Here is a 23,043-nt window from a genome sequence, read left to right on the forward strand (position 1 = left end):
GGGGTACCTGACCACAGCAGCAGTGCCCCAATCCCTGCTGAAAGAGAACATAAACTCTACCCGTCCCAACTCTGCTTCCATGCAGTGAAATGTCACAATTTCAGATGAACCTCACGGCACCTCTGAGTCTCCACACCAGCCTGGAACAAGCAGCAGCTCTGCTGGGTGGGCTGGCTCCCATGTGGATCAGCCGCTGTCAACCCAAGCCCGGGTTTGGCAAAGGGTAGGGGAGCATCTCTGCCTGTTTGGCTGAGGGTGTTTCTGCAGACACCCCCTTGGTGTGGGGGACAGGGCAGGAGAGAGACAGCACCCACCTGCTCCTGTTCCCCAGGTCTCCCTGCCCTAGAGAAAGTTAACACACATCCCCTTGTCCTGCCATGTAGTGTATCAAGCAAAAACACAGCCTGCTAAGGTCATAACACACCCAGGACTGGCTCAAGAAGAAGGCTTCCCTCTCCTATCTACCCACTCCTCTCCACAGAACTTATTTCCACAAAAAAAATACAGAACAGGTTGATGGTTAAAATTCCACCTTGTTCCAGCCCCAAATTGGCAAGATAATCCATCTTCTAATCTCCTTCTTCATAAAATTTCCATTTTCTGCCCTCCCAGAATGGTGTCAAATTGTTCTCAATACAGTTTCTGTTGCTTTGTCCAGTCTTTATGTGGGGAAAACTGAGCATTTTCCTCCTCTGCTCTGAAAGTTTTATAGACCAACAGTTGGCACTGACAACTTCTTTAGACAGAGAGACAGGGAAGACCAACCAAGATGTCTCACTATAAGAGAGTGCTCCTAGCACTCAAGATTCCATCTTTCTGTTTTATTTGTGTTCTCTTATTTCTAGATGAACCAGCTGCTTCATGTTAAAGGGTTCCTCCATAGCACCTGACTTGTTTTCTAAGTAGATACTGTAAAGTTTTCTCTAATGCAAAGTCTTGGTGTGTTGTAACTGAATTAACCAGATACATAGTGGTGGATGTGGAATCAAATAGGAAATTTTGGAAAAATTCCTTCTTGATAGACCTGAGACTTTTGATCCCCACATTAAATGTTTTGTGTCAAATGAAAGCTATTGTTTTATTTTTAAATTAAAATTAGCTTGAAATTCAATTAATGAAGTGATTCATTACAAAAAACTTGAAACAAGCATTTTCAACTCTTCTGGTATTCTCCCCATATTTTTTTGTATGAAATAATTTGCCAGATTGAATTTGGGTATGTGAATAATTGTGGTTCTCCGAGGAGCACTTTTTTCTAAAAAAAATGTAAAAATAATTACTTCATGCAGAAAAATCATGCCCAGCTCTACCTGGAATTTCCTTGTGCATGATGTGCTCTAACCCTCTGACAGTGACAAGCTTAATTAATTCTCTCTTCTAACCCCATCCACTCCTCACCTCCCAAATGACCCCTGCTGAAACACATGCTGTAGGCGTAAAGAACATGCAACAGCCCCACAGCACTGCTCAGCGTGGGAGTCTTCCTTTGCAGCAGAATTTACTAAGTTCTTTTTAAAGAAAGCTGAGAAATAATGATTTCAAAGCTATTCAGAGCAGCATTTGCTTCAAAAGGACACACTTAACCAGGGCTTTCCTGGCTCAAGAACTGGCCTAAGGTTATTTCATGCAAATGCTGTAAACTCAGTTGAAAACCACACATCTGGAAGCACATACCAGAAGGCAGAACGGGCCCCATCTCACCTTTTTTAAAGGTGTTGCCTTTTCTGAGCTACAGGGGAGGCTCTGTGACAGTAACACGAGCTCACCTCCTCACTGGCACCACTTGAATGCATCCCCTTTTTGTGACCACTTCTCCACACCTCTGGCTTCTGAGACTGTCCCTGCAGCAGCCCCCCAACCCAGCCAGGCTGCCCACCAAGGGGAAGAGAACCAGGCAACACCATGGTGTGGAGGAAAAGCCAGGACCAAGCCATGATTTCATCCAACATAGTCTAAATTGTTCAGTCTCTGGAACAGCTGGTGGTACCTACCACCAATGTAGCTAACAGCAGTGGATAAGAAGGAGGTAATGTACAATTTACTGCATTAGTAAAGGTGGTTTTCAAGAAATGACCTTTTTTAACCCAGACTGGGTTAAAAATAAGAAGGATCACATGAACATGTTGAACTAACACACTTTAAGGCCATTATGCAGACACAGCTTGTATTTGAATACATCCTCTCCCACAGTAAACATCTGTTTTTATAATAAGGACAGGAAGAACAATTATATCATCCAGCCTGACTTCCTCTATAACACAGCTCTTTTTCACTCGGACATTCCTGTGATTAACTGAGTTCAATTAAAATACATCTTCTGGGAAGCTGTCCATTCTTGATTTGAAGACTTCAGGGGATGCAGGATCTACCTACCACCTAGCATGGTAATTTGGCCTGATTTGTGCTAAAATATTGCTTGCCTTGCCCACACAGGAGAGGTCTGAAATACACCAGAGTCTGATCATCTCACAGGCTGCCAACAAACCAGCATGTCCTGCTGCAGGGGGACAGGCAGAAGAAGTCTGAGTCCTCACACTGTTTCCCAGAGCAGATTGCTGCTATAAGTGGTTTCAAGATTTGCCTGACAGGAGATGGAACCTCCCAAGTAGCTCACATCATACAGGAAGGGTGTTCCTAAGGGGGTACCAGGTGACAGGGAATCAGGTTTCACAGTTTCTTCCTCACCTTGATAGCTGTGCCCCTCCACACCACAGTAAAATGAGTACAGCGTTGTACTCAGTTGGTGGATCAATTAATATTTCTAAAATGCCACAGGACATATGGCTCTGAATGCAAGCTAAAAAGTCACTGAGAGGTCTGTCACAGACTGAGCTAGGGAAGAAGGGAGTGAAGCATGGGAGAGCTGGTGTCTTATCTGCTGCCAAATTTACCTGGAGCTGCCTGGCTTCAGCACAAAGCTGAAGAGATGAAGCAGAGCTGGACCAGCATGGGCAAGTACCCGACTGCACTGATCTCAATGGCAAACAACATTTTGCTGTTGAAGCTCTAGCAACTTCACCTTCCATCATGCCTCACCAACTTCAAGGCCACTGAGGGGGGGAATATTTCCCCTTGTGAAAGACTCTGTTCACTGTGGAATGGTTGTGAGAGAAGAAAACAGTCAGTGCTATGGATCAAAATCTCAAATGTAGGAAAGCAGGTGTGTGTGCACAGCACAGCTCATGTAGTGCTGTCTCCATCACAGGGATGGAGAGCACTGATTTTCTGTACCTGCCCATACCACCACCTGAGACTTACATGGTGCCACTGCTGCCTTCCTAACACACTGGCTAAAATATGCATTTTCCTCTCCATTTGGGAATACAGATATTGCCCTACCCCTCTCCTAAAATCAATGCAAATGCCAGGGACCTGAAAGACAATGGCTCTCCTTATGCTGCAGCTCCCTCCTTAAGCCCAGCAGACCTGGTAGCTGCACACCAGCCTGAACACAAACCCACCACTGCTACTCCCACTGCCAGCACCACTGCAATACTTTCCTCCACACTTCTCAGCTCCTGTCCTTATTGCCAAAACACTCACTTTTCATGAGAAAAGCCCAGCAGTGTCCCAGTGAATATATATACACCTGCACTCCTGGCCACAGAAGCAACAGGACTTTGCATGGTGCCAAAGTGCCCGGCCAGCAGAATTTGACAGATGAGCTGTGGTCCACAAGTGCTCCCCAGGGCCAGGGAAGTTCCAGGCTGGGAGGAACACTCTTCCTTTTTTATGTTTTTTCTAGAGCTTTGTCTCACCATGCACCAGATACTGAATGCTCCTGCTTTACCCTTCCCTCACTTGATGCTCAGATTTCCTTGTACTCTCAGCTCATCTGAGGGACCATCACACACAAAGCCTAAGATATTGAATTACTTTCACAGGTAGCCAGTGTAGCTGCTCTGGGAGGGATTCTGTCCAATACAACAGGGATAAAAACTTTCTAAACCTTAGTAAAGCCTTTTTCTAACAGGTTAAAATACTCCTGCTGCAGCCTGAGATGGGGCTGCAACAACACATGGGAGATCCCAGCAGCTGACATGGCTACTTCCAGCGTGCAAGCTGAACAAAACACAAAAGGTGAAGAATCTATCTAAGTAATGAGGGAAAGTGCATTAGGTCAGTATAGCTCATTCTAACTAAGTGTAATTAGCAGGAGAAGGAAGAAAAATTATCTCACCCATAATCTTTCGCAATGTCCTTTCAAATCTTCAGGGACATTTAATTTTGCAGAAAAGTTTCAGCCAATCCAAATATGCCAAATATAATCTTCAGTGTCCTTACCTACTTGTGCAAGCAACTCGAGTCACATGCTGCTTGGGGCTGTCATAGATTTGTATTATAAACCCACTTAAATCTATGCATAGAAAGTAATCTACATTATACCCAAAGAAAGGGTCATTCTGGGCTACCTGGCAGCTTGGGAAAATGCAAGTTTTTAACCTTAAAAATGTATCTGGTAGAAATTCTTTAATGTACTCACTTGTCCTCCTAGTGATGTCTTAAATTATTCAGAGACTCAACTGTAATAATATTTTTTCCATTGATGCTCTTGTTTAATGTTTCTCCATTTCACATGTAGAGGGTTGTTTAAATAAAGTACAACTACTTCTATTTAAATTTTTAAATCATGATGAAAATCTTACTTTTTGTATTAAATTCAGTAAATTATTCTCTTCTTTAGAGCTGGGGAGGTTTTTTGCCAGATTATCAAGTTTGCCAAAAATACAGTTGTAGAGAATCTGGCAAAAGTATTTGAAAATCCAGCTAGATTTGATAGTAACTTTAATAAAAAACAGTAATACTTTGGAAATGCTGGAAGTGCTAATTAGGCAATTCCCAGGATAAAACGCATCTTTAAGTTGCAGAACATTTTAGTTTAGAAATTACCAAAAACTAATCAACAGTGCCTCATTTGACTCTAAGCCAAAGCTTTTCCTTTTTTGCAGCTTATTTTTAGATTGCTCAGAGAACTGAAAATCTGACTTTCTGTGATCAACTTCAGGTGACATTTTTCTTTTCCTCGATTTTCTGAGCTAAGCAGCAAGTCAGTTACACACATAACCATTCACAATTTCCTGAACAAAATCAAAATCACAAGTCTGAACTGTACACTGACACTGCACTGGGAGAGTGTGCCTAAACACCCTGAAATACCAAAGATGCAGACTTTTCTAAGCAGCTGTGTTTGTACATACTGGTAGTGTTCTTCCTTCAGAGATGCTAAAACCAGATTTCTCAAGATCTGCCAAATCAAAGCATTTGATCCAAGGGAGAAAGTCTCACCCCCAAAATTTTTCATCAGTGCTTCTCTCAGTGAGATGTTGTTCATGACCTGGGAAGTACTGAACTAATGCAACTCTCAAAGCTCCCTATGACTATGGTGTGGTTGCAATAAGGAGATTTCCAGTCAAGCTTGTGAGGAGAAACAACCAGTGCTGCTCCCAACCAAAGTACTCACCAATAATTCCTTGGGAGGTATCTTATTACTTCTTTAAAAAGAAGACTAAAGAGAAAGCACAAGGCCACAGAAAACTGACTTCTCCATGTCAATAGGATCACCTCTCCCTGTTCTATAATGCACGTGAACCTGTAACAGCAAGCAGCAACCATGCACAGCAGTGAGATTTCATCCGGAGCATCAGGGAAGTACATGGATCCTTCTAGTAGAGCTCAGGAGGTACAGCATTAGTGACAGTGAAAACCACAGATACCTCTTCCTGCATTTGAGTGTCCATTAGTTTTGATGTGGGTTGTGTTTTTGTGTTCTGGATGGGAATTGTGTGCTGGTGTGGCAACACCAGGAGCAAAGTGTTTCTTGACTGCTGGAGCTCCTCAGGCTTGGAAGCCAAAAGCTGATGCTCTCTCTCTGAGCAGCTCCCGGCACAAATGACAACTCCAGCTCCCTGCAAATGAAGAAATCCTTCTTATAGGAATGACATCAAATTCAGGCACTCAGAGTTCATGTCAAGATCTGCTTGAACAGAATATTAAATATTCCTAACATTGCAGTTGCCTGTAGTTTTATGAAGCAAGCTCTGCTGCCCTTGTCGTTGTGTTCGTAGCCTCTTTACACAAGTTCCAACATGGCTGGGGTGTGCATTTGACACTGGGTGTTTTATATTTTAGTACACTCAATAAACCACCTCCCAGTCAAACAGAAACCTTTAGCTAATTATTACCTTGATTTCAACATTCTGCCCTCCTGATTTGGCTTCCTCTTTGTCAAAGTTACAAAGATTTCACTCCCGAATGCATGATTGATTTGTAATTACTCTTGTCTTGCCCCTCATGTAAACCACAGCCATTTGCACTTGCATGTCTCCTTCTCCAGTTTTACTGCTCTCTGCAGATTTTAGTCAAGGAATCAATAATGGTAAGAAACTCGTTCCTCTGCTCCACAACCAAGTGACAAATAACAACCAGTTGTAGTATATTCAGATTGAATCCCCTGCAGAGGACATAACTACATGCCAAACATAATGCAGACCATAAAACTCTCACCATTCCGAGGCACAGGCAGACCAGAGAACAAGGAAGGTGATTCCTCTTAATCCAGTCTCGTGACAACAGACTGCCAGCTATTCCAGAGGAGAGAACCTCCCTAATCTGGGGCATTTTCTCTGGGACTTTGACTTCTTCCTGTGTCTAAATTCACAGTTTACAGGAGCTTAATTCAAATGACTAAACTGACATGTCCAATGCCATCTGCAACATCCCAGACCCAGAGATACCTACGACCTGCAAAAGAGCCTGGAAGAGGAGGTAGAGACCTGGCAAGATTGAATAGGACATCTCAGATCATACCAGACCTCTCTGTCAATTAATTTCCTCTCTTTTCAGTGCTACCTGCTTCTGCTTTGCTAGTGCTTCCTTAACCCTGCATAGACCAGGCCACCTTTTTTAATTTCTTTCCTTCTCTGTAAGGACTTTATTGTGATTTTCAAAGCAGATTTCCAACATATGTTACCTTCTGGGGGCTCAAAGACTGGTGGATTCAAGCAATACATGTGATAGCCACGGTCACAGTCATCACAGAAGAGCAGCTGGTCCTGAGACAGGGTTGTTGGGGAGACAGTAGGGAAGCAGGGAGAGAAGGAAAGGAGAAGAGAGAGAAAAAATTATGTAAATTAGTGTTTTGCCAAGAAGAAAACATAGGCATGGTAACCAGCAGTGTTCAGCTAGGAACTCATAACTGCAACACAGAGACAATGAAACTACTGGGAACATAAAAGGCTACAGACATCATGTTTGTGCATCCATGATCAACCTCTGTATTTCTGAGAGGCTGCAAAGTCCTCCTCACAAAGGCAATTTAGTTTCTAACTTGAAAAACACTGTGAAGAGGTGGAGGACTTTCTCTCCAAGGTGGCCCCATGATGCAGGAGCAAAAGCTTTTAGGCCAGGAAGAAGACAGGCTTTGCTGGGCTCCAGTGTGACCACAAGCTGGACCTCATGCCTTCAGGGCAAACCTTTCTTGACAAAAGCATGAACTCAAAATTCAGCTAAGTTCTGTGAAACAGATGGAAATTACATGATCCCATCATGTGGTCTGCAGCTCTTTCTTGTATTTGGGGGGAAAAAAGCTGTTCTGAAATATTCCCTGGTTCCTAATACAGAACAGCTCCCTGTTTTCAGATTTCTGTATTTACTGCTCAAGCAAAAAATAATCTCAGGCTTCAAATTCATTCTGCTGTAGGGAACGTAGAGTTAGCTGCAGTGACTGTCAATTCTCCAAGTTTCTCACAGACTACTAAGGATGTTAGCATCAGATTTTAACTGAAAACCCCAAAGAGAAGACACTGGTCAGCTGCAGGCTCTGGATCATGTTTGGAAACTACTGTGATGGGTGATTAGGTGACCAGAGAGAGGCTTAGCCATCCGAGTTCACGTGCTTCCACGTTTCCCAAGTCTTGTAACTAAAAGTCATGCCAAGAAAGTAAGCAAAATCAGGACAGAAGAAACATACCTGCCATATCTCAGGCTATCACCTATTCACACCTACTCCTGGCTACCATATTGAAGGTACAACACTCTTACAGCTCCCTCTGACATGAGCTTATGGCTTTGAGCTAATTTCTATTGAATAAGCACGCAAACCACAACCATTGCCATCTTAACTGGCCCTATATGATACCTGTGGTGATTTTAGCAGAGCCCAACAGCTGAACAGGGGCACTGAGGAGAAGCCCACATCTATTCTCAGGAATGGCTCTTCCTTGGAAGTGTATGGAAGCAGCAGTAAAGCCAGGACCCACACCATTGCCACGTGTTCCTCAAGGGTGAGCGTGAGAGTAACTTGCACTGATGCTTATTTGCATGAAAAGGTAAATGGACTCACATCATTCTCAGAGGTCCCACAAAGGCTGCAGGATTTGCACTCAATGCACTGCCACTGATAGGTTTTAACAGCCTCAGTCATGTTTGTGGTGAACTGCAGGCAGGTCGGGTGTCCTGAGGAAGATGGGAAACAACTGTCATTGTTAAGGCTCACTTATGGGTTGTTAATTAACCGGTATTAGATTTGGGAACAAAACGCACATGGACATGGACTGATCACAACATGGGCTGCAACTAACAGATACCAAAGAGGAAAGCAGGCATTAACCCTTTCGCTGCCGGGCACAAGAGAAAAATCAGAGTCATCCCCACCCATTCCCCATTGGCAAAGCAGTTTTATTCAGAGCTCTTAAAAATGGTTTGGCTTTGGGGTTGGTGTTTTGTTGTTTGTTTGTTTGTTTTGGGTTTGTTTTTTTGTGGGGCTTTAATTTTTTTATGGTTTTTTCATTTTTTTTTTTTTTTAAAGAAAAGAAGACCAAGGGTGAAATCAGAACCAAGCCCAGTTTCAGAGGGAGCCCATCTGTCTTAATAGAAAGTGGACTACAGTTTCAATTAGCGTTGTTTCAACCGGACTGAAGGACCTGGTGGAAACGAGGATATTCACCATTTCAGAGCTTCCCTGCCTGGTGTCCAAATGGGTGGAGCAATTCTGTAAACTTTGCATAAGTGGAAGCAGTAGCATACAGAGAAAAAGCAAGATGGGATGGAGTGATACAGCTTTTAATTTTTTTTTAAGAGCTCTGCCACTAAAGTTGGTTGGCACAGAGGAAACCAAATTGCACAGCTAACCTTCCAGGATCAAAACAAGAAACCAAAAGGAAAAAAAACCCAAGCCAACTCCCACAATGAACTAAATGAAAGGAATAAAGAAGGGAAAGCTAGCAGAACAGTCACATCTAATTGGGAAGGACAAATTGCCAGAGTTACAACCCCCACCCCTACATGCGTGTCGACTCCAGCTTTGCAAAACAGCGGTATCACAGTAGCAGGGTCAGCAATGGGCTTTCTGGAGGGGAAAATACAAACAAACAAACAAACCAAAGGTAGGATCAGTGTTCCTTCTGCAAAACAAAACAAGAAAAATATACCGCTGAAATAAAGTACTGTACTCCCAAACCACCCCTGTCAGGCTGAGGCAGTCCCTAAGCCACCTGTGATAAGCTACTGCTTGCTTTTCTTGAGAGTTCCATATTTAGCATCCCTTTCTGACACACCTGAGCATTAACACCATGCATAGCCATGTGTTAGAACAACTAGAAATACAGGTATGCACATCCACCACTGCAGCACCTTCCTCTAGAAACTTAGACTATCAAGTGAGAGGGGTTTTTTCACCTCTAGCCAGCCTGCTGTTCTTAGACTTCAACCAATGGGGAAAAAATGTTTTCCACCTCCACCTGCCTAAACGTGTTTTTTAAGAGTGGAGAGAGAAAGGCTACTTCTCCAATAAGGAAAAAAAAAACCAGACATGGCTACAGGAGGTGTGGGCATAGATGAACTATCTTCATTACCAGACCTATCAGTGGTATTTTGCAGTGCTGTCAGACGACCTATTACCACCCTACAAGAAGCTTCTATATTTTCTACTCCATGAAGCAAACAGATGCTAAGAATTGCTAGGTAAGACAATAATGCTGTAAGGAATATATTTCCTTTACGTGCCCATGATACCACCAAACGGTGTAATAAGGATTTTGTTCTCCAGTTACATTTGCATGGTAGTGATAAGAAAACTAAGCCTGTCCAGCAGAGAAATGTGTGTACACAAGTTATTAAGGAAATCGAATAGAAAATACAGGAGATATTTAAGGAAAGAGCGAACCGTGACATGGTTCATATCACTCTTAAGCCTTTGAATAAAGAAAAGTTTTGACAGTGCTGATGAGCTTGGATGGGCTAAGAAGATCACTGGACTTTGGAGCCCTTGAAATGTCAGGACAAAACAAGAGTCAGATTTTATTGAGATTTACAGCAGAGCAAGTTGAAACTAAATTTCTGGGGGCCTTGAAACCCCAACTGCCCAGAAGGAGATTTTCTGACATGATACCTTTGCTTGCTGAGAAGACCCCATATAATTTCTGATACTACTGAACTAGCAGAACTTGACATGACACTGAAATGTTCCTCCAGATCTGATTTACAGCAAACACAGAGCCTCATTCCAACACCAGTAAAGAGAACAAATGTGCCACCCTGTACATCGGTGAGGAATTCATCCCAACAGCAGCAAGACAGCTTCCAGAAAGGTTGTACAGTGCTGGAATACATCACAGAAAACAACTCATACAGGGAGGTGAGTTAATCAGAGAGTTAAATAGCTTCAGTCACATTTGAAAAGAAATGGAAATAATGGAATCAAACTTACAGAAATAAATCACAGCTAAATGCAGACACACATTCATGGGCTCACTTGCCTGCCTACACACATTGCTCATTGCAGAGGCTCTGGCTAGAGACTCTCTCACATGACACGAAGGTCAGGTTCTGTTCACTACTTCATTTCTGTCCCTTCTCAGCCATTCCTGCTCTCCCCAAGCTATCAGTCTCAGCTGTCTCATCCCTCATTTGCCTCAAAAACACCTCTGCAGGTTTTCTGTGCTGCATCTTGTACCGATGGTGCCTCTTTCTTGAAGTGATCCATCCTATTTTGCAGAGCCCTTCTTCAGAACCACACCCGCCTCAAGCCTAAAAGAAAATGGGCTCTTGTGGGCTGAGGATTGCCAAAAAAATATTAATAGTGGAATAAAGGCCAATTTAGCAGCAATGTAGAAATATGTTGCAAAAATATACTGATGTATTCACTTAACTGGGCTCTTTCTCCAGATGCTGTTGACTACAAGAGTCCAGCAAATTCCCAGAGTCATGTCTGCATAGCTGCAGCTTGCTCCCTACTAGCCCAGGGCTTTTGGCATGTCTAAGGGAAAAAGAATACCTCAAGGACATGTCTGTCTTCAGCATCTAAGTCAGATTGTCTTTCACATTAAACAATGTGCCTTGTGGTACCATGACCCCAGCCTGAAGTCATTTGAAAGACTATTTTTACTTATGGCAGCAGCATGATCAGGCACTGAAGTGTACGGCAAACATGTCAGTAGACACTCAAAACATTAAAATTCCTTTTCCTGGTTCAAAACACAGTGTTTTTCATGACCTATGAGAAAATTTGCATGTTCAAGACTTCCTGGAGCCATGCCAGTGAACACTGTCCCTGCTCCATATCTCAGCATTTCTTGGCATTCCCTCTGGGGCACAATACCTGTAGCCCTGTAGCTGCACATGGCAGGCTACTCTAGGTAGATTCAAATTTTCTTTCTTAATTGCATAACTTAAGTGGTCAAGATGAAGAAACAGACTTATTTTGCTAATCTTGAGATCAATGGCACTTGTCATAGCAAAGGTGTGCAGCAAAGAGTCTGCAGCTGGAACTCAAGTTTGTAATTCAGGTGGTGGCTCAGGCCTGGCAAACCCTGGATGAGACTCACATGTCTGTATCAGCTCCAGAGATCTAACAGGAGGAAGAAGTTACACGTATTTATGATGTCACTGAAGTCAATAGACAGACCTCTAAAATACAGTCCAGGAGCAGTTCTGCTGAAGGAGAAGGTGATATGTTAACATTGACAGTTCCTAATCTACCATAACTATTCTCTACCTAAACTTTTGCTAAGCTGCAATAGTGATAAACAACACAGACAATAAAACTTGCAGCGAGAAGGTTTCCAACAGCTCATCCCTGTGTCTTAAAGCAATATTTTAAAGTATAGATCAGGCCTGAAAGCTACTTCATCTTTGTCAAAACTCTCCTCTGGATATGAACCCTGTGTCTGAGATCATATTTTATAGTGACACCCATGTTTCACATGCCACTGGCTTTAATTGCACACTATGTCCACCAGACATCTGGTCAGAGGAGTGGGGGGCTAATACATTTAAGACCATTTTTTGACTCCTGCACCCAGTGCAACTGCAGACTCTTGGTAAGGAGACTTTTAACATAAATACCCTAAAAAATTTTTTAAAAAGTAATAAATCAAAAATCTCTTCTGCTTATACAGGCTCTGTAACACTGAAGACCAAACCTGACATTAAAGGGCAGGAGCAATCTGCTGCTCCCAGGCACTCTGTGACCAGTGAAGGCCTTAGAATGGCTCATTAGTGCTTCTTCAATAATGGATTCTGCATTGCAAGATTAATTGCAGCCATGTGCTCTGTCACACCCGCCACAGACTATTTAAGTTAACAATCCAATCAATAACCTTTTTCAAACAAAGGCAGAGATTATCTTGAGAGGAAAAAAACAAGCAAAGACTCCTTTTTTATAAACAACTGTGAAATTATTTATATAGAGTAAAAGGAATTTTCACCTGGTTTACAATTCTTTGCCTTATCTTCACTATGTAGGGGTGAGCTTTTTAATCAATAGTATAATGAAAACTCACAGGGCTCCTAGCTATATCACATGAGAATTTATTCCATAAACTATTGAGGTCTTTAAACAAATATAAATACATATTACAGATATGATGACCTATGTCACAGGAACCCCACCAAATAATGGAAGTTTTACATTCCAAGAAACTGCAAAATTTCCTCCTCCTAAGACTGAACAAGCATTGCTGTGACCACTGCCATCATTAGACAGAATTACTGCCATTATTCATACAAAAGAAGGGAAAAGGAACTTGTAATTCTACTAAAAGATATTATTTTATGCTTTAGATATACCAAATTAGCTCTCATTTGTCTTGAGAATGCATGCTTATAGATTTGGGGTATCAACAACATATGGATTAGAAAGGGCCCTTAAAAACTCTTAACTATCCAGGTACACCAAAAGGATTGGCTGGGCCAAAATCCCAGGGCTAGAGGAGCTGCAACTCCCAGAAAAAGACCAAACGTTTAAGGGATGAGGATGGGGAGCTCCTGGCATTTTCCTGGCCCTGCCCATCTTGCAATATCAAGATGTTATAAAGCAGGGACATATGCCTGCCTGCTCAAACAGAGGTGCTCATAAACAGAAGGCTTCAAAAGTGAGAGTGAGGTAAGGATCCAAGGCACCACCTGCCACAGTACTTCCATAATGCAGGGAAGCAGGAATATTTCACTGCAGAAAAATACAACAGCTTTCCCAGTGGCCAGGGCAGGGTGGGTGTGAGAGGCTGCAGGTGAAGAGGTCTCAGCCCCTTCAGAGGCTTCAGCCCCACTGAATCCAGCTTATTAAGAAAAACAAAGAAATAAAAAAAGGAAGTGTCACTCGTAGGCATCGTTGGGTTTTATTACCAATAGACAGAGGAGGAGGAAAAGAAACACTACCACCATGAATTTCTACATCCTGATGGGAATGAGAAAACCTTGGCTGTTCCTCCCGGTGTCCTAGGCTCCATCTCCCAGCACTGCCAGCTCTGCTACAGGAGTGAGTCTGAAAGGACTTAGGGACTGGTCAGCCTGATTTGGTCAGAGACCAACTTTCCCCTAATCTAATATGCCACAATATGCCAGTAATTGTGGAAGAATTAATGCCTTTAATAACTGATGGAGCTCTGAAACCATTCAGCTGTAGCAGAGCTTATAGTTCCTATTATTCCACTTCCTGTCCCTATACTCATTCTGGTCAGCATGGACAGAGCTTAAACTGAGCCCACAAAAAGTGAAGGGATACTTTGCTGCATAAGCACCCATGCCTGGCAGCCAGCTGCACTCTGGAGGTGGTGGTTTGCCTCTCAGTACTGCCAGTTCCAGTGGAAAAAGAGACAAATTACAAGCAGTTGCTCGAATGTTCGGCACTGGTAGAAGAGAGCCTGCTTTAATTACTCACCCAAGGGACAAATAAAACCCCTGTGCAAAAGACAGTGGTTCAGTCCCAGTCACAGCTAGGAAAGTGTAATTAGAGTCAGTGAGAACTGAAAGCAGGACAGACCTGTGTTTGGAAGCAATTAACACTGGACACCTCAAGGAAGTTATAACATGGTGGTGTGTGGAAGGTGGCACTTGCAGTTCACTCTCTTCCACTCCCCTGTGCAAAAACCAAAGGGCACAGAGCTCCCACTGAAACACCCCTCCTCGTCAGGGACTCCCTAGAAAATTTTGTTGCCTGTGGGAAGACTTCCCACCAGCTCAACTCACTCCTCCTGGCTTTGGTGCTACAACACTGCATAATTTCTTCTGAAACATTTTAAAGCATCAAGAACAGCAGAGGCTGGGCCACAGAGGGTACACTGAGAGCAGAACTTAGCTCAAAGGCTGCTCATATGCATGAACAAAATGAAGGATCTGTGCTTACACAGGCTCACATGCACCTAGAGATTACCCAAGGACCAGGGAAAGGAACTCTGTCTGACACAAGGTGATGGGACAAGCTGGGTGGGATTCAGGGGTGATCTCCAGAGTGTCCAAAGAGAGAAGCCAGGAGTGGGTTATTCTGGGCTTCCTAATAGTTTGTCAGTCAAATCACCCTCTCCCCTCACACCATCCCCTTGGCATTAGATGCCCCAAGTCTTACAGGAAAACTATAGAAATGTTTTAAAACAGTTTTACTGCAATAGGTTTGTGTGTAGCCCCCCTTCCCCAGCATGCACAGTCCAGCCATACATATCTTAACAGGGAACAATGAAAAGCAGAGCTTATAGTTTTTTTAAAAAACTCTAAAAATTGCCAACAATTAATTGTAACATACAGGAATCACTGCCCTGGGAGATAAGCCTGCTTTGTGCTGGCTGTGCCAGACCCTCTGTTCTGAGTTCAGCCCTGCCAGAAGGAGCACAATCCCTGTTGGGGTGCCTGCAGCATGCTGTGTCCAAGTTCCCCTCTGGCCAGGCATGCCCGCCCCTCCAATTCTACCCGAGACAGCTTGAAATCTGGACCTCCATTTCCTATCACCTGGGGGGGTTGGGCTGTGGCAGATTTGGAGCAGAGTCTTTGCCCCTCTGCCCTCCCTCCCCTCCAAGGCTGAGCAGCCGGGATCCAGGCACACGCCTCAGCTCCCTGCAAAGATGCTGTGGTGACACAGAAGCAAGGTAGAAAAAAAGGGGGAAATTCTCTACACATTTGCGACCCGGGGAGATCATAAATGGCCCCCAACCTTAAAGCCAAAGGAAATGCCACGAGCTCGCGGTGGCCCAATGCATAACCAGCACCCTGCTCCCTCCTCTTCCAGCCCAACCCCGTTGGCTGCCAGACAAAATGGCCATTCCTTGCCTGAGAAAAATAATGTGGAAGCACTCACATAACCTCGTCCTGAAGCATCAGCTTGTTAATGCACTGGCAAGTCATGCCAGCAGTGTACAATTCCTGGGGGTGAATTAGGTCAGAGTGACCTCCCGAAAACCCACCAGGCTGCATCGCTGCGCACCGCATTATGGGTAACGATCTGCTAATTGCCAGGAGGCACTTTTGGGCTGCTTACCAACACCAAGGGGAAGGAAACCTGCCCGCAGGGCACTGCACGGACTCCATATGCCAGGGACACAGCTCCTAATAACGAGAATAAACCCATTTACGGAGCGCAAAGAGGACGGGCACCGAATGCTAATGCTGCCCAGCAGGTACAGCCCGCGGGGTCAGGTTTTGCATCCCCTTCCCCAGCCCCCATCCCATCCCATCCCATCATCCCCACCCCGCGGGATCAGGGTTTGCATTTGGTTAGGCAGGGAAGTAAGGGTGAGGTAGATGGGAGATGAAAACGCCAGAGTGGGAGGAAGGCTGCTTATCCAGACAAGATGAATCACCACAACCTGGAAAGCCAACATCCCCTTTGCCCGGGGGACGTTTTTGTTACCCTTCAACAAACTGCAGTGGAAAAAAACCTCCGGCACGGCTCCGACCTCGTCGCTATGCACTGCAGGCTCCCCAGCCAGGCCAGCTCACACACCACAGAGCTTTCAATCAACTGGCAGGCTCACTAAACCCTTTCAAAATGAGCAACCAAGCAAAAATACTTGGTCATAAACACTAAAAATAGGAATGGAGGATTGGGTTTTGTTTTGCTTTTTAACTTGGTGAAGCCAGTTCCTCCTAGTGCATTAAATCCACCTCCCAGCCGCCCATTTAGAACATCTCCTCCCCCCTGGGAGAGCCCAAATCCCCAGCTATAATGAGAGGAGTGGGGTGGTATTTAAAATGCTAGGAAAACGGCAGCCTGAATAGCCTTCTGTGAGAGCTCTATCTTTGTTAAAATCCCCCATTAAAATTGAGAGTGGCTCTCCCCCTCCTCCCCTCTCTTCAACCTGAACAAGGACTCTGCTACCTGCTGTCCACACACCTGGTCCTTCCCTGATACTTCTGCTGTTAAACTCCCCTGCAGAAAACACCAAGCTCACCCCAATCACTTCCAAGAGCATCAAGACAAGCCCTGAGGTCCTCCCCAGGCACCAAAGGCTTCAGGGAGAATTTCAGAGGTGATTTCAGGCAAGGGCCAGGAAACAGCCATCCCTGTTGGTTCAAAAGGGGATAGGCTGGGTTTATGCTGATGAGTTAAGGGACAGGAAAGGGAAAAAAAGGAGAGTATTGCTAATCTCTGGACAAATTTGCTTTCTAAAAAGATTAAGGAACAACTCTAATTCCCTGCCAGCACTTCAGGAAATTGCAAAGCAAATGGCAAACTCCAGAAAAGTTATTTAAATGTTACAATTTTAATATGAAACAAACTTAACTACTCAGAAGACACCATGCCATTGCATAGGCAGTGATCTCATTGCTGTTACACAGTAACCATGTATCATCCAGGTAAAGAAATTCAGCACATGATGGGTAAATGATAACTGATGTGAACATGCTGAAATGCAAGAGGTCTGACTTTCCCATGCAAGCATAGTTTACACTGTTGCTAATGTGACTGTATATTCAGATGTAAGTAGAACTTCCTCACTCAACTAAACACAAAAAAAAAACCCAATTTAAATCAAGAAGGGACTGAAGTAACTTTCTTCAAAGATACCCTTCCAGCTGTGCTGTCCATGTGCACTCTCCGTTTTTTCTAATGGAGTGCCAGAAGCTGGAAAATTCCCTTCACCTACTGTTGTTTTTTTCCCTTCTCCATTAGTTCAGCTCTGTTTGGTTGGGAATTTTGGAGTGCCAATCGAGATTTCATCAATATGGCAGCCACCTTTCACTTCCCCATCAAACTCCCAGCAACATCACATTTCTAGAGGGAAGGAAGAGCTACAACTGCACCCTGCAGAGCATCACTGCGTGCTTGGTGGGGGATGGTGAAATATATCAGTTTACTCTTTAAATATGCCATTTCAGGGTGATCTAAACATCTGAGTGAAGGAGGGAATTAGAATGAATCAGTTTCAGTCCAAAGCAAGCAGGAAGGGAGAAAGGGTAAAGAGGCAGCAGAGGGAGAAACTGAATTTTCAGTAAGGGTGAGACATTTTGTGCCAGTGTCTGGCCTTCATTTTGGAGCAATGCCTTGCTTCAAAGGTGAGCTTGATGGAATTGTTTTTGAGAGAGGGAAAAATACTCAGAAATGGAACATTTCATTCAAGCCTGTGCACACTTGGCAGTGGGAAAGTGGCATTTTATTGAGAACAAGAGAACGCATTTTGGTTTGAATCAAATAAAAATCTTTTCTCTGCACCAGGGTATTTCTCAGTTCAGTTATTTGAACAGCCTCTTTGAGAAACTGCCCAACAAAATGCTGCCAACGACACCAAAACAGCAGGATTTTTTGGTTTGTTTTTTTTTTTTTTGCTGCAAGTACACCAGATTAAAATCCATGATCTATTTCCTCAGAGCCCACCAGCCTTTCCACCCCAGATTAGCCAAGTCAAAGTGCAGGCTGTTCTTTAACCTACACAACCAGTCCTTCCTAGCAGCTGAATACCAAGTCACTTTAAAGAAGAAATTTGCTAGTTCCACAGCAGTGGGCACAAATGTCTCTCATTAAACAGTTTGCTAGTCCTGCTCCCTTTCAGCATCAAAAGAATTGCTTATTAAGAGCCTATACAAAAGTAGAATGTTATCATATTTAATACCAGAAAATTATCTTTCACGGTACTCCAGGGTTGTGGGAGTCCTCTAACCCAACTCTTAGCTGACTGAAATATTGGCTAGCAGGACTATTGCTTGATGGTTCTATTAATGGCAGAGATTGGGAAGTCCTCTCCCACAGGTTCTGGGCACCCCAAGTCCTGTCACCTTTAACAGCTCTTAAGGGTGTTCATCACCTGTGATGTTCTCTGTTAGGTGGAATCCCATCACCCAAGAGATGTTTGGAAATTCTTGATGATTGCTGCACTGAGACTAATGAGGACAAGTTCTTCTCATAATGACAGACCTGTAAATATGTAAACAGTCACAGGGGAAGCTAATGGGTGCAGATGTCCTTAGGAAAGTCTCCATTTTTTCCTTTAGACTGCTAAGTAATTGTAAAATCTTACCCTTAACAAAAGTGAAGAGCAGGCCTTGGAGAGCTTACCACTGGAGAGGCTGACCTAGCCCTGCAAGGGAAATGAAGCTCCCTAAAGCAGGGAAGGTCCTCTGCTCCAGGTAAAGAACCATCTAAATGGTCTGAAGAGTTCAACAGCAAGCTGAGTTCAACCCAGAAAGAGTTTGTGGATAGTTGAAAAACTACCCAAAGCCTCCAGGATGATGGACACGTTCAGAGACACAGTGTTGAATGACTTGAGAAGAGCTGGGACCTGTTCTTTAAGAAGCCCAAGCCCGGATATCCCAGCAATGCATGAGATTTCTGAACCAAGATCCAGCTGCAGAATCTACTGCACCATATTGAGTAAAGGGATGGAAAGACCTCTGAGTTGTTTAACACATTTAAGCCACCCCCTGCAGAGCACTGATATGAAGCAATTGTAAGTTTTACCAAGAGAGAAAATCAATTTCTCAAACATAGGCTTAAAACCCCTCCACCATAAAAAGTGCTCCATGAACTTGAAAGCTATGTCTCACTTGGCTGTCAGACACTAAAATAAAAGTATCCCTTTAGTGACAGCACATGTCAGCTATTTCCCATCCAATGAATGATTTCTTCTCACCTTGGAGACCTGCCTTCAATACTGACTCCTGGAATCATCATATGAAGAATCACAGAATCATGGAATGGTTTGGGTTGGAAGGGGCCTTAAAGATCATCAAGATCAACCCCCCCTGGATGGGCAGGGACATAGCTCACTAGACCAGATTGCAGAAGGTCTCATCCAACCTGGCCTTAAACCTTTTCCCCTTCCCTTAAACACCTCCAAGGAGAAGGCATCAACAACCTTCCTAGGCAACCTTTTCCAGTATCTTGCTACCCTCATGGTGAATAATTTTTTCCTAACAGTTAACCTAAATCTACCTTCTTTCAGCTGAAAACTATTACCCCTTATCCTATCACTACCCCCTCTGGTGAAAAGCCCTTCACCTGCTTTCCTGAAGTTAATGGCTGTTGGCTGATGAAAGAAATCCAAATTAGTAAGCTAAGGCTTCAGCAATGCTTGACAAAACTCTCTCCAGCATTATTTAAAATTTCTAATTCGTTCCAAAAAAGAGGGCTACATTTGAAAGATCTCATCATGTTCATTCTCTTCCTGAAGTCCACAAAGAAGCCACTGATGCCAAGAAACTACCAGTGAAGACTGAAGAAACATAATGAGAAGGGGCTACAGTCCAAGTAAAAACTGACTCAACACCTGTGCAATCCCAGAGATAAAACTAGAAGGTCTCACTAAGAATTAGTTATGGGAGACAAACAGCACTGAGAAATGAAACTCCACTCTGAAAAAAAAACCCAAAAAAACGATGCACTGTAGGAGATTGAAGGGAGGCTACATCTGTTCCTGCTCAAGAGGTACCATCCATCAGCTGAGGTCTCAAAGCAGGAGGTCTCAAACCCCTCTGCCTCTCAGGCAGGCAGCACCATGAGCTTCAGCCCACCACCCAGCTTGAGTGTTCCAAGTGTGTTGAATTTCCCATAACACTGCCATAGTTGGTTTGTAGACCATTCAGAGCTGCCACAGCTATCTTACACAACACTGAACAAATCTGTTTCTAATTATATCCTAGATGGCAATAATAGCCACCACACAGCACTCCAGACAACTCTTCTTTTTAAAAGGTAAGTTCTTCATGGAATCAGAAGAATTACAGGTTGCAAAGACAAAGACTTCATCAAAGTCCAGATGATTGATGGTAGTTCCTAACACACACTCACAGCAGGAGCATTTGTTGAAACAGCAAAAAATGCAGTCAGGTTTTAAAGAAATATACTGTTGAAATTAAGATGCCACAGATTAATAGCTCTCCTCTTGAGTCATTAAAATCAAAGATAGGACTAAGCTGTGGCAAATGCACCAGCTTTGGTGCAGCAAAGGAAATACAATTTTACATCTTAAACACGTCAAGCCACAGCTTGGTCAAACCCAGCCAAAGCTAAGGGGAGTAGTCCCTTATCTTCTCTGCTCCATGTGCTTTATGTTGTTGAGGCCCTACTTGGCCATCTTCACCACTAAGGACATGGATCAGAGAAAGTTTATGTCATTGCTAATGTGCATTAAAAGCTTTGTTGCAGAGAGCAGTGGTCATGGTTTGGTTTTGTTTTTTTTTTATCATCTGTAGACTGATAGATCTAATTATAAATAGGGCAAACGGCTCCAAGATGCAAATTTAACCAGATTTTTTCTGATTCCAGGGAAAAGTTTGGAATAAATCTTAAGCCACTCCAATATTCGAAAAAATAAAAAGCAAAAAAATTCAATGCTGTGTTCAGCCTACCTAGAGAACTCAAGATTCCAGCCCTCAGCCTTGCCAGCTTTCAGACTCAGTCTCAGTCCAGGGAAACCTGGCTCTGGAGTACACCCCTCAGCTGCTCCAATGATGGCAAACAGTTTGGCTCCCTCTTCAGCTACTTACAAGAGACTTAGCTGAAAGCAAAAGTACAAGACAGAAAATTACCTTTATCCTGGCCCAAACCAGGACACATGCCTGACTTTCACCAGCAAGAACCCTTCTCCAGACAGGGAAATAAGATACCTTCCTAACCAGCATGCCCATGTAAATCTGCTCTGGGCCTTAGGGAACAGTTGTATTTTTTTCTGTTCAGATAAGTTCTGCAAAATTAAAACTTTCCTTTAGAACATTTGTATTTCCAGGCCTGTGGCAAAAAAACCATAAACCACACAGAAAATACCCCACACAAACAAAAGAGGCACAAAAATGTTTAAAGAAATAAGAGTTACACAGTTGTTCTCTGGAGTCTGTCAGCCTGTAACAATAGCTCTGTTGTGGTGGGAAGGATCCCATTCATCCAAACAGGGTAATAACAGACATCCATAAAGGCCAATTCCAATGTACAGTTTCACTCCTGGTTACCTTAGCAGAAACATCTGGCTCTGCTCTCTGTATCCCTCACACTGGGACAATGAAAATGACAACTGAGTTAAAATGGGAGATGACCTACTGAACAAGCAAAGTGCACTAATGCCACAGTTTCCTTCCTTCCTTTCTTCAACTTTCCCTTCTTTGATTTGTCAGCATTCAGCTTTGCCCTCAGCCCAACCTCTGTCTGGATCTCTCTGTCCTACGCAACATGTCAGAAAGCTCAAGAGGAGCTCGGAGAACAACCAAAGCAGCAATGGTTGGGAACTCAGGATCTGCCAACACTCACCCTCCCTCCTCTCTGCTTTGGGGCAGGAAAAGAAGATTATTTGCCCCCCATGGAGTCCCTATGGAGAAGTAGTTTTGTAGGCCAGCAACTGAGTTTACTGTGAGAATATCTGAAAGCAAATTGTAGAAAGGAATTTGGAAGTTGCTAGGAATGGCTTTAAAACCAGCAATCCTGTCACCCTCTATGCACTTAATGGAGACTATCCCAGCGTGGCTCAGAAATAGAGTTAGCACCTTACTCCACCTCCTCAGCTGCCTCTGGCCCCCAGTGCCTGAGAGGTGAAAAGGAAGGAAAGACATCCTTAGCCCCAGAACACCTGAGGACAGCCCAGTAAGGAGTCCAAAAGCTGCTTTACCTGATCTCAAACAGGTTCCAAAGAGCCACAGGGACTGAGGCAGCAAAAAAAAAAAAAAAAAAAGCTGCAATGGCCTTTCCTTCATCTAAGGAATGGACCAAAGGCTTTACATAGGTGAAGAGAAAGTCTAAAGGCAAGCAATGAGGTTTTCACATCATATTCACCTGAAGAAAGAGCAAAGAAATAAAACACTAATCGAAATTAAGATTATATATGTAAAAAATAACACTTCATAGGGAAAAGCTATAAAACACAACCAAGAATAGTTAATTATCTGCTGTAAAGGCACACCCTCTGTTACACACAACTGCTAAAAATCAGGTAGGTATGAGCTCATCTGTACAATTCCATAGAATTCCTAAATTGCCTGACTTGATTAATTCCTGACACCTTCTTTAGGAATAATTTGCCATATAATCTCCGGGGGGGAGGATGGGGAGAGAGAGGAGTGGGGGTCAGATAGGGGCACAGTTCATTGCTCTAAAGGATCTGTACCCACATCAGAAGATCTCTGAAAAACTACACCTCAGCTGCTATTTTTGCAAGCAACTGCCAAAGTAAAAAGGGCCATCTCTAGCCCCTACTGATAGCAGTGAAATTGATGGCAAGGCAGAGGAAAGGCAACAGAGCTTCAGGGAAGAAGACACAAAGAGTTATCTAAAAAGATGGCATCTAATCTGAAACAGTATTCCCTCTTTCTCTTCCCACCTTATACAAGCATCTCACTGATCTAAAGTGTAAAGGGAAA

At 43.5% G+C, this 23,043-nt stretch overlaps 1 protein-coding gene across 6 annotated transcripts in view; it reads right to left on the reverse strand.

The window, feature by feature from the left end:
* Nucleotides 1-477: 477 nt before the first annotated feature.
* Nucleotides 478-23,043, reverse strand: part of DPF3 (double PHD fingers 3) — a 166,609-nt gene continuing 144,043 nt past the window's right edge. For 3 of the 6 annotated variants that reach the window (XM_071744554.1, XM_071744553.1, XM_071744562.1), the window contains 3 exons: nt 8,342-8,454; nt 6,971-7,052; nt 478-5,906 (listed from right to left, as the gene is read on the reverse strand). In XM_071744554.1, coding sequence (XP_071600655.1) covers nt 5,836-5,906; nt 6,971-7,052; nt 8,342-8,454 — 266 coding nt within the window. In that variant the 3' untranslated portion in view covers nt 478-5,835. Of the gene's footprint in view, nt 5,907-6,970; nt 7,053-8,341; nt 8,455-9,276; nt 9,347-23,043 lie in introns of those variants that run through there. The other 3 variants (XM_071744557.1, XM_071744555.1, XM_071744561.1) reach the window with 2 other exon arrangements.

Source organism: Heliangelus exortis, chromosome 5, assembly GCF_036169615.1.
Source record: "Heliangelus exortis chromosome 5, bHelExo1.hap1, whole genome shotgun sequence".
Lineage (NCBI taxonomy): Eukaryota > Metazoa > Chordata > Aves > Apodiformes > Trochilidae > Heliangelus > Heliangelus exortis.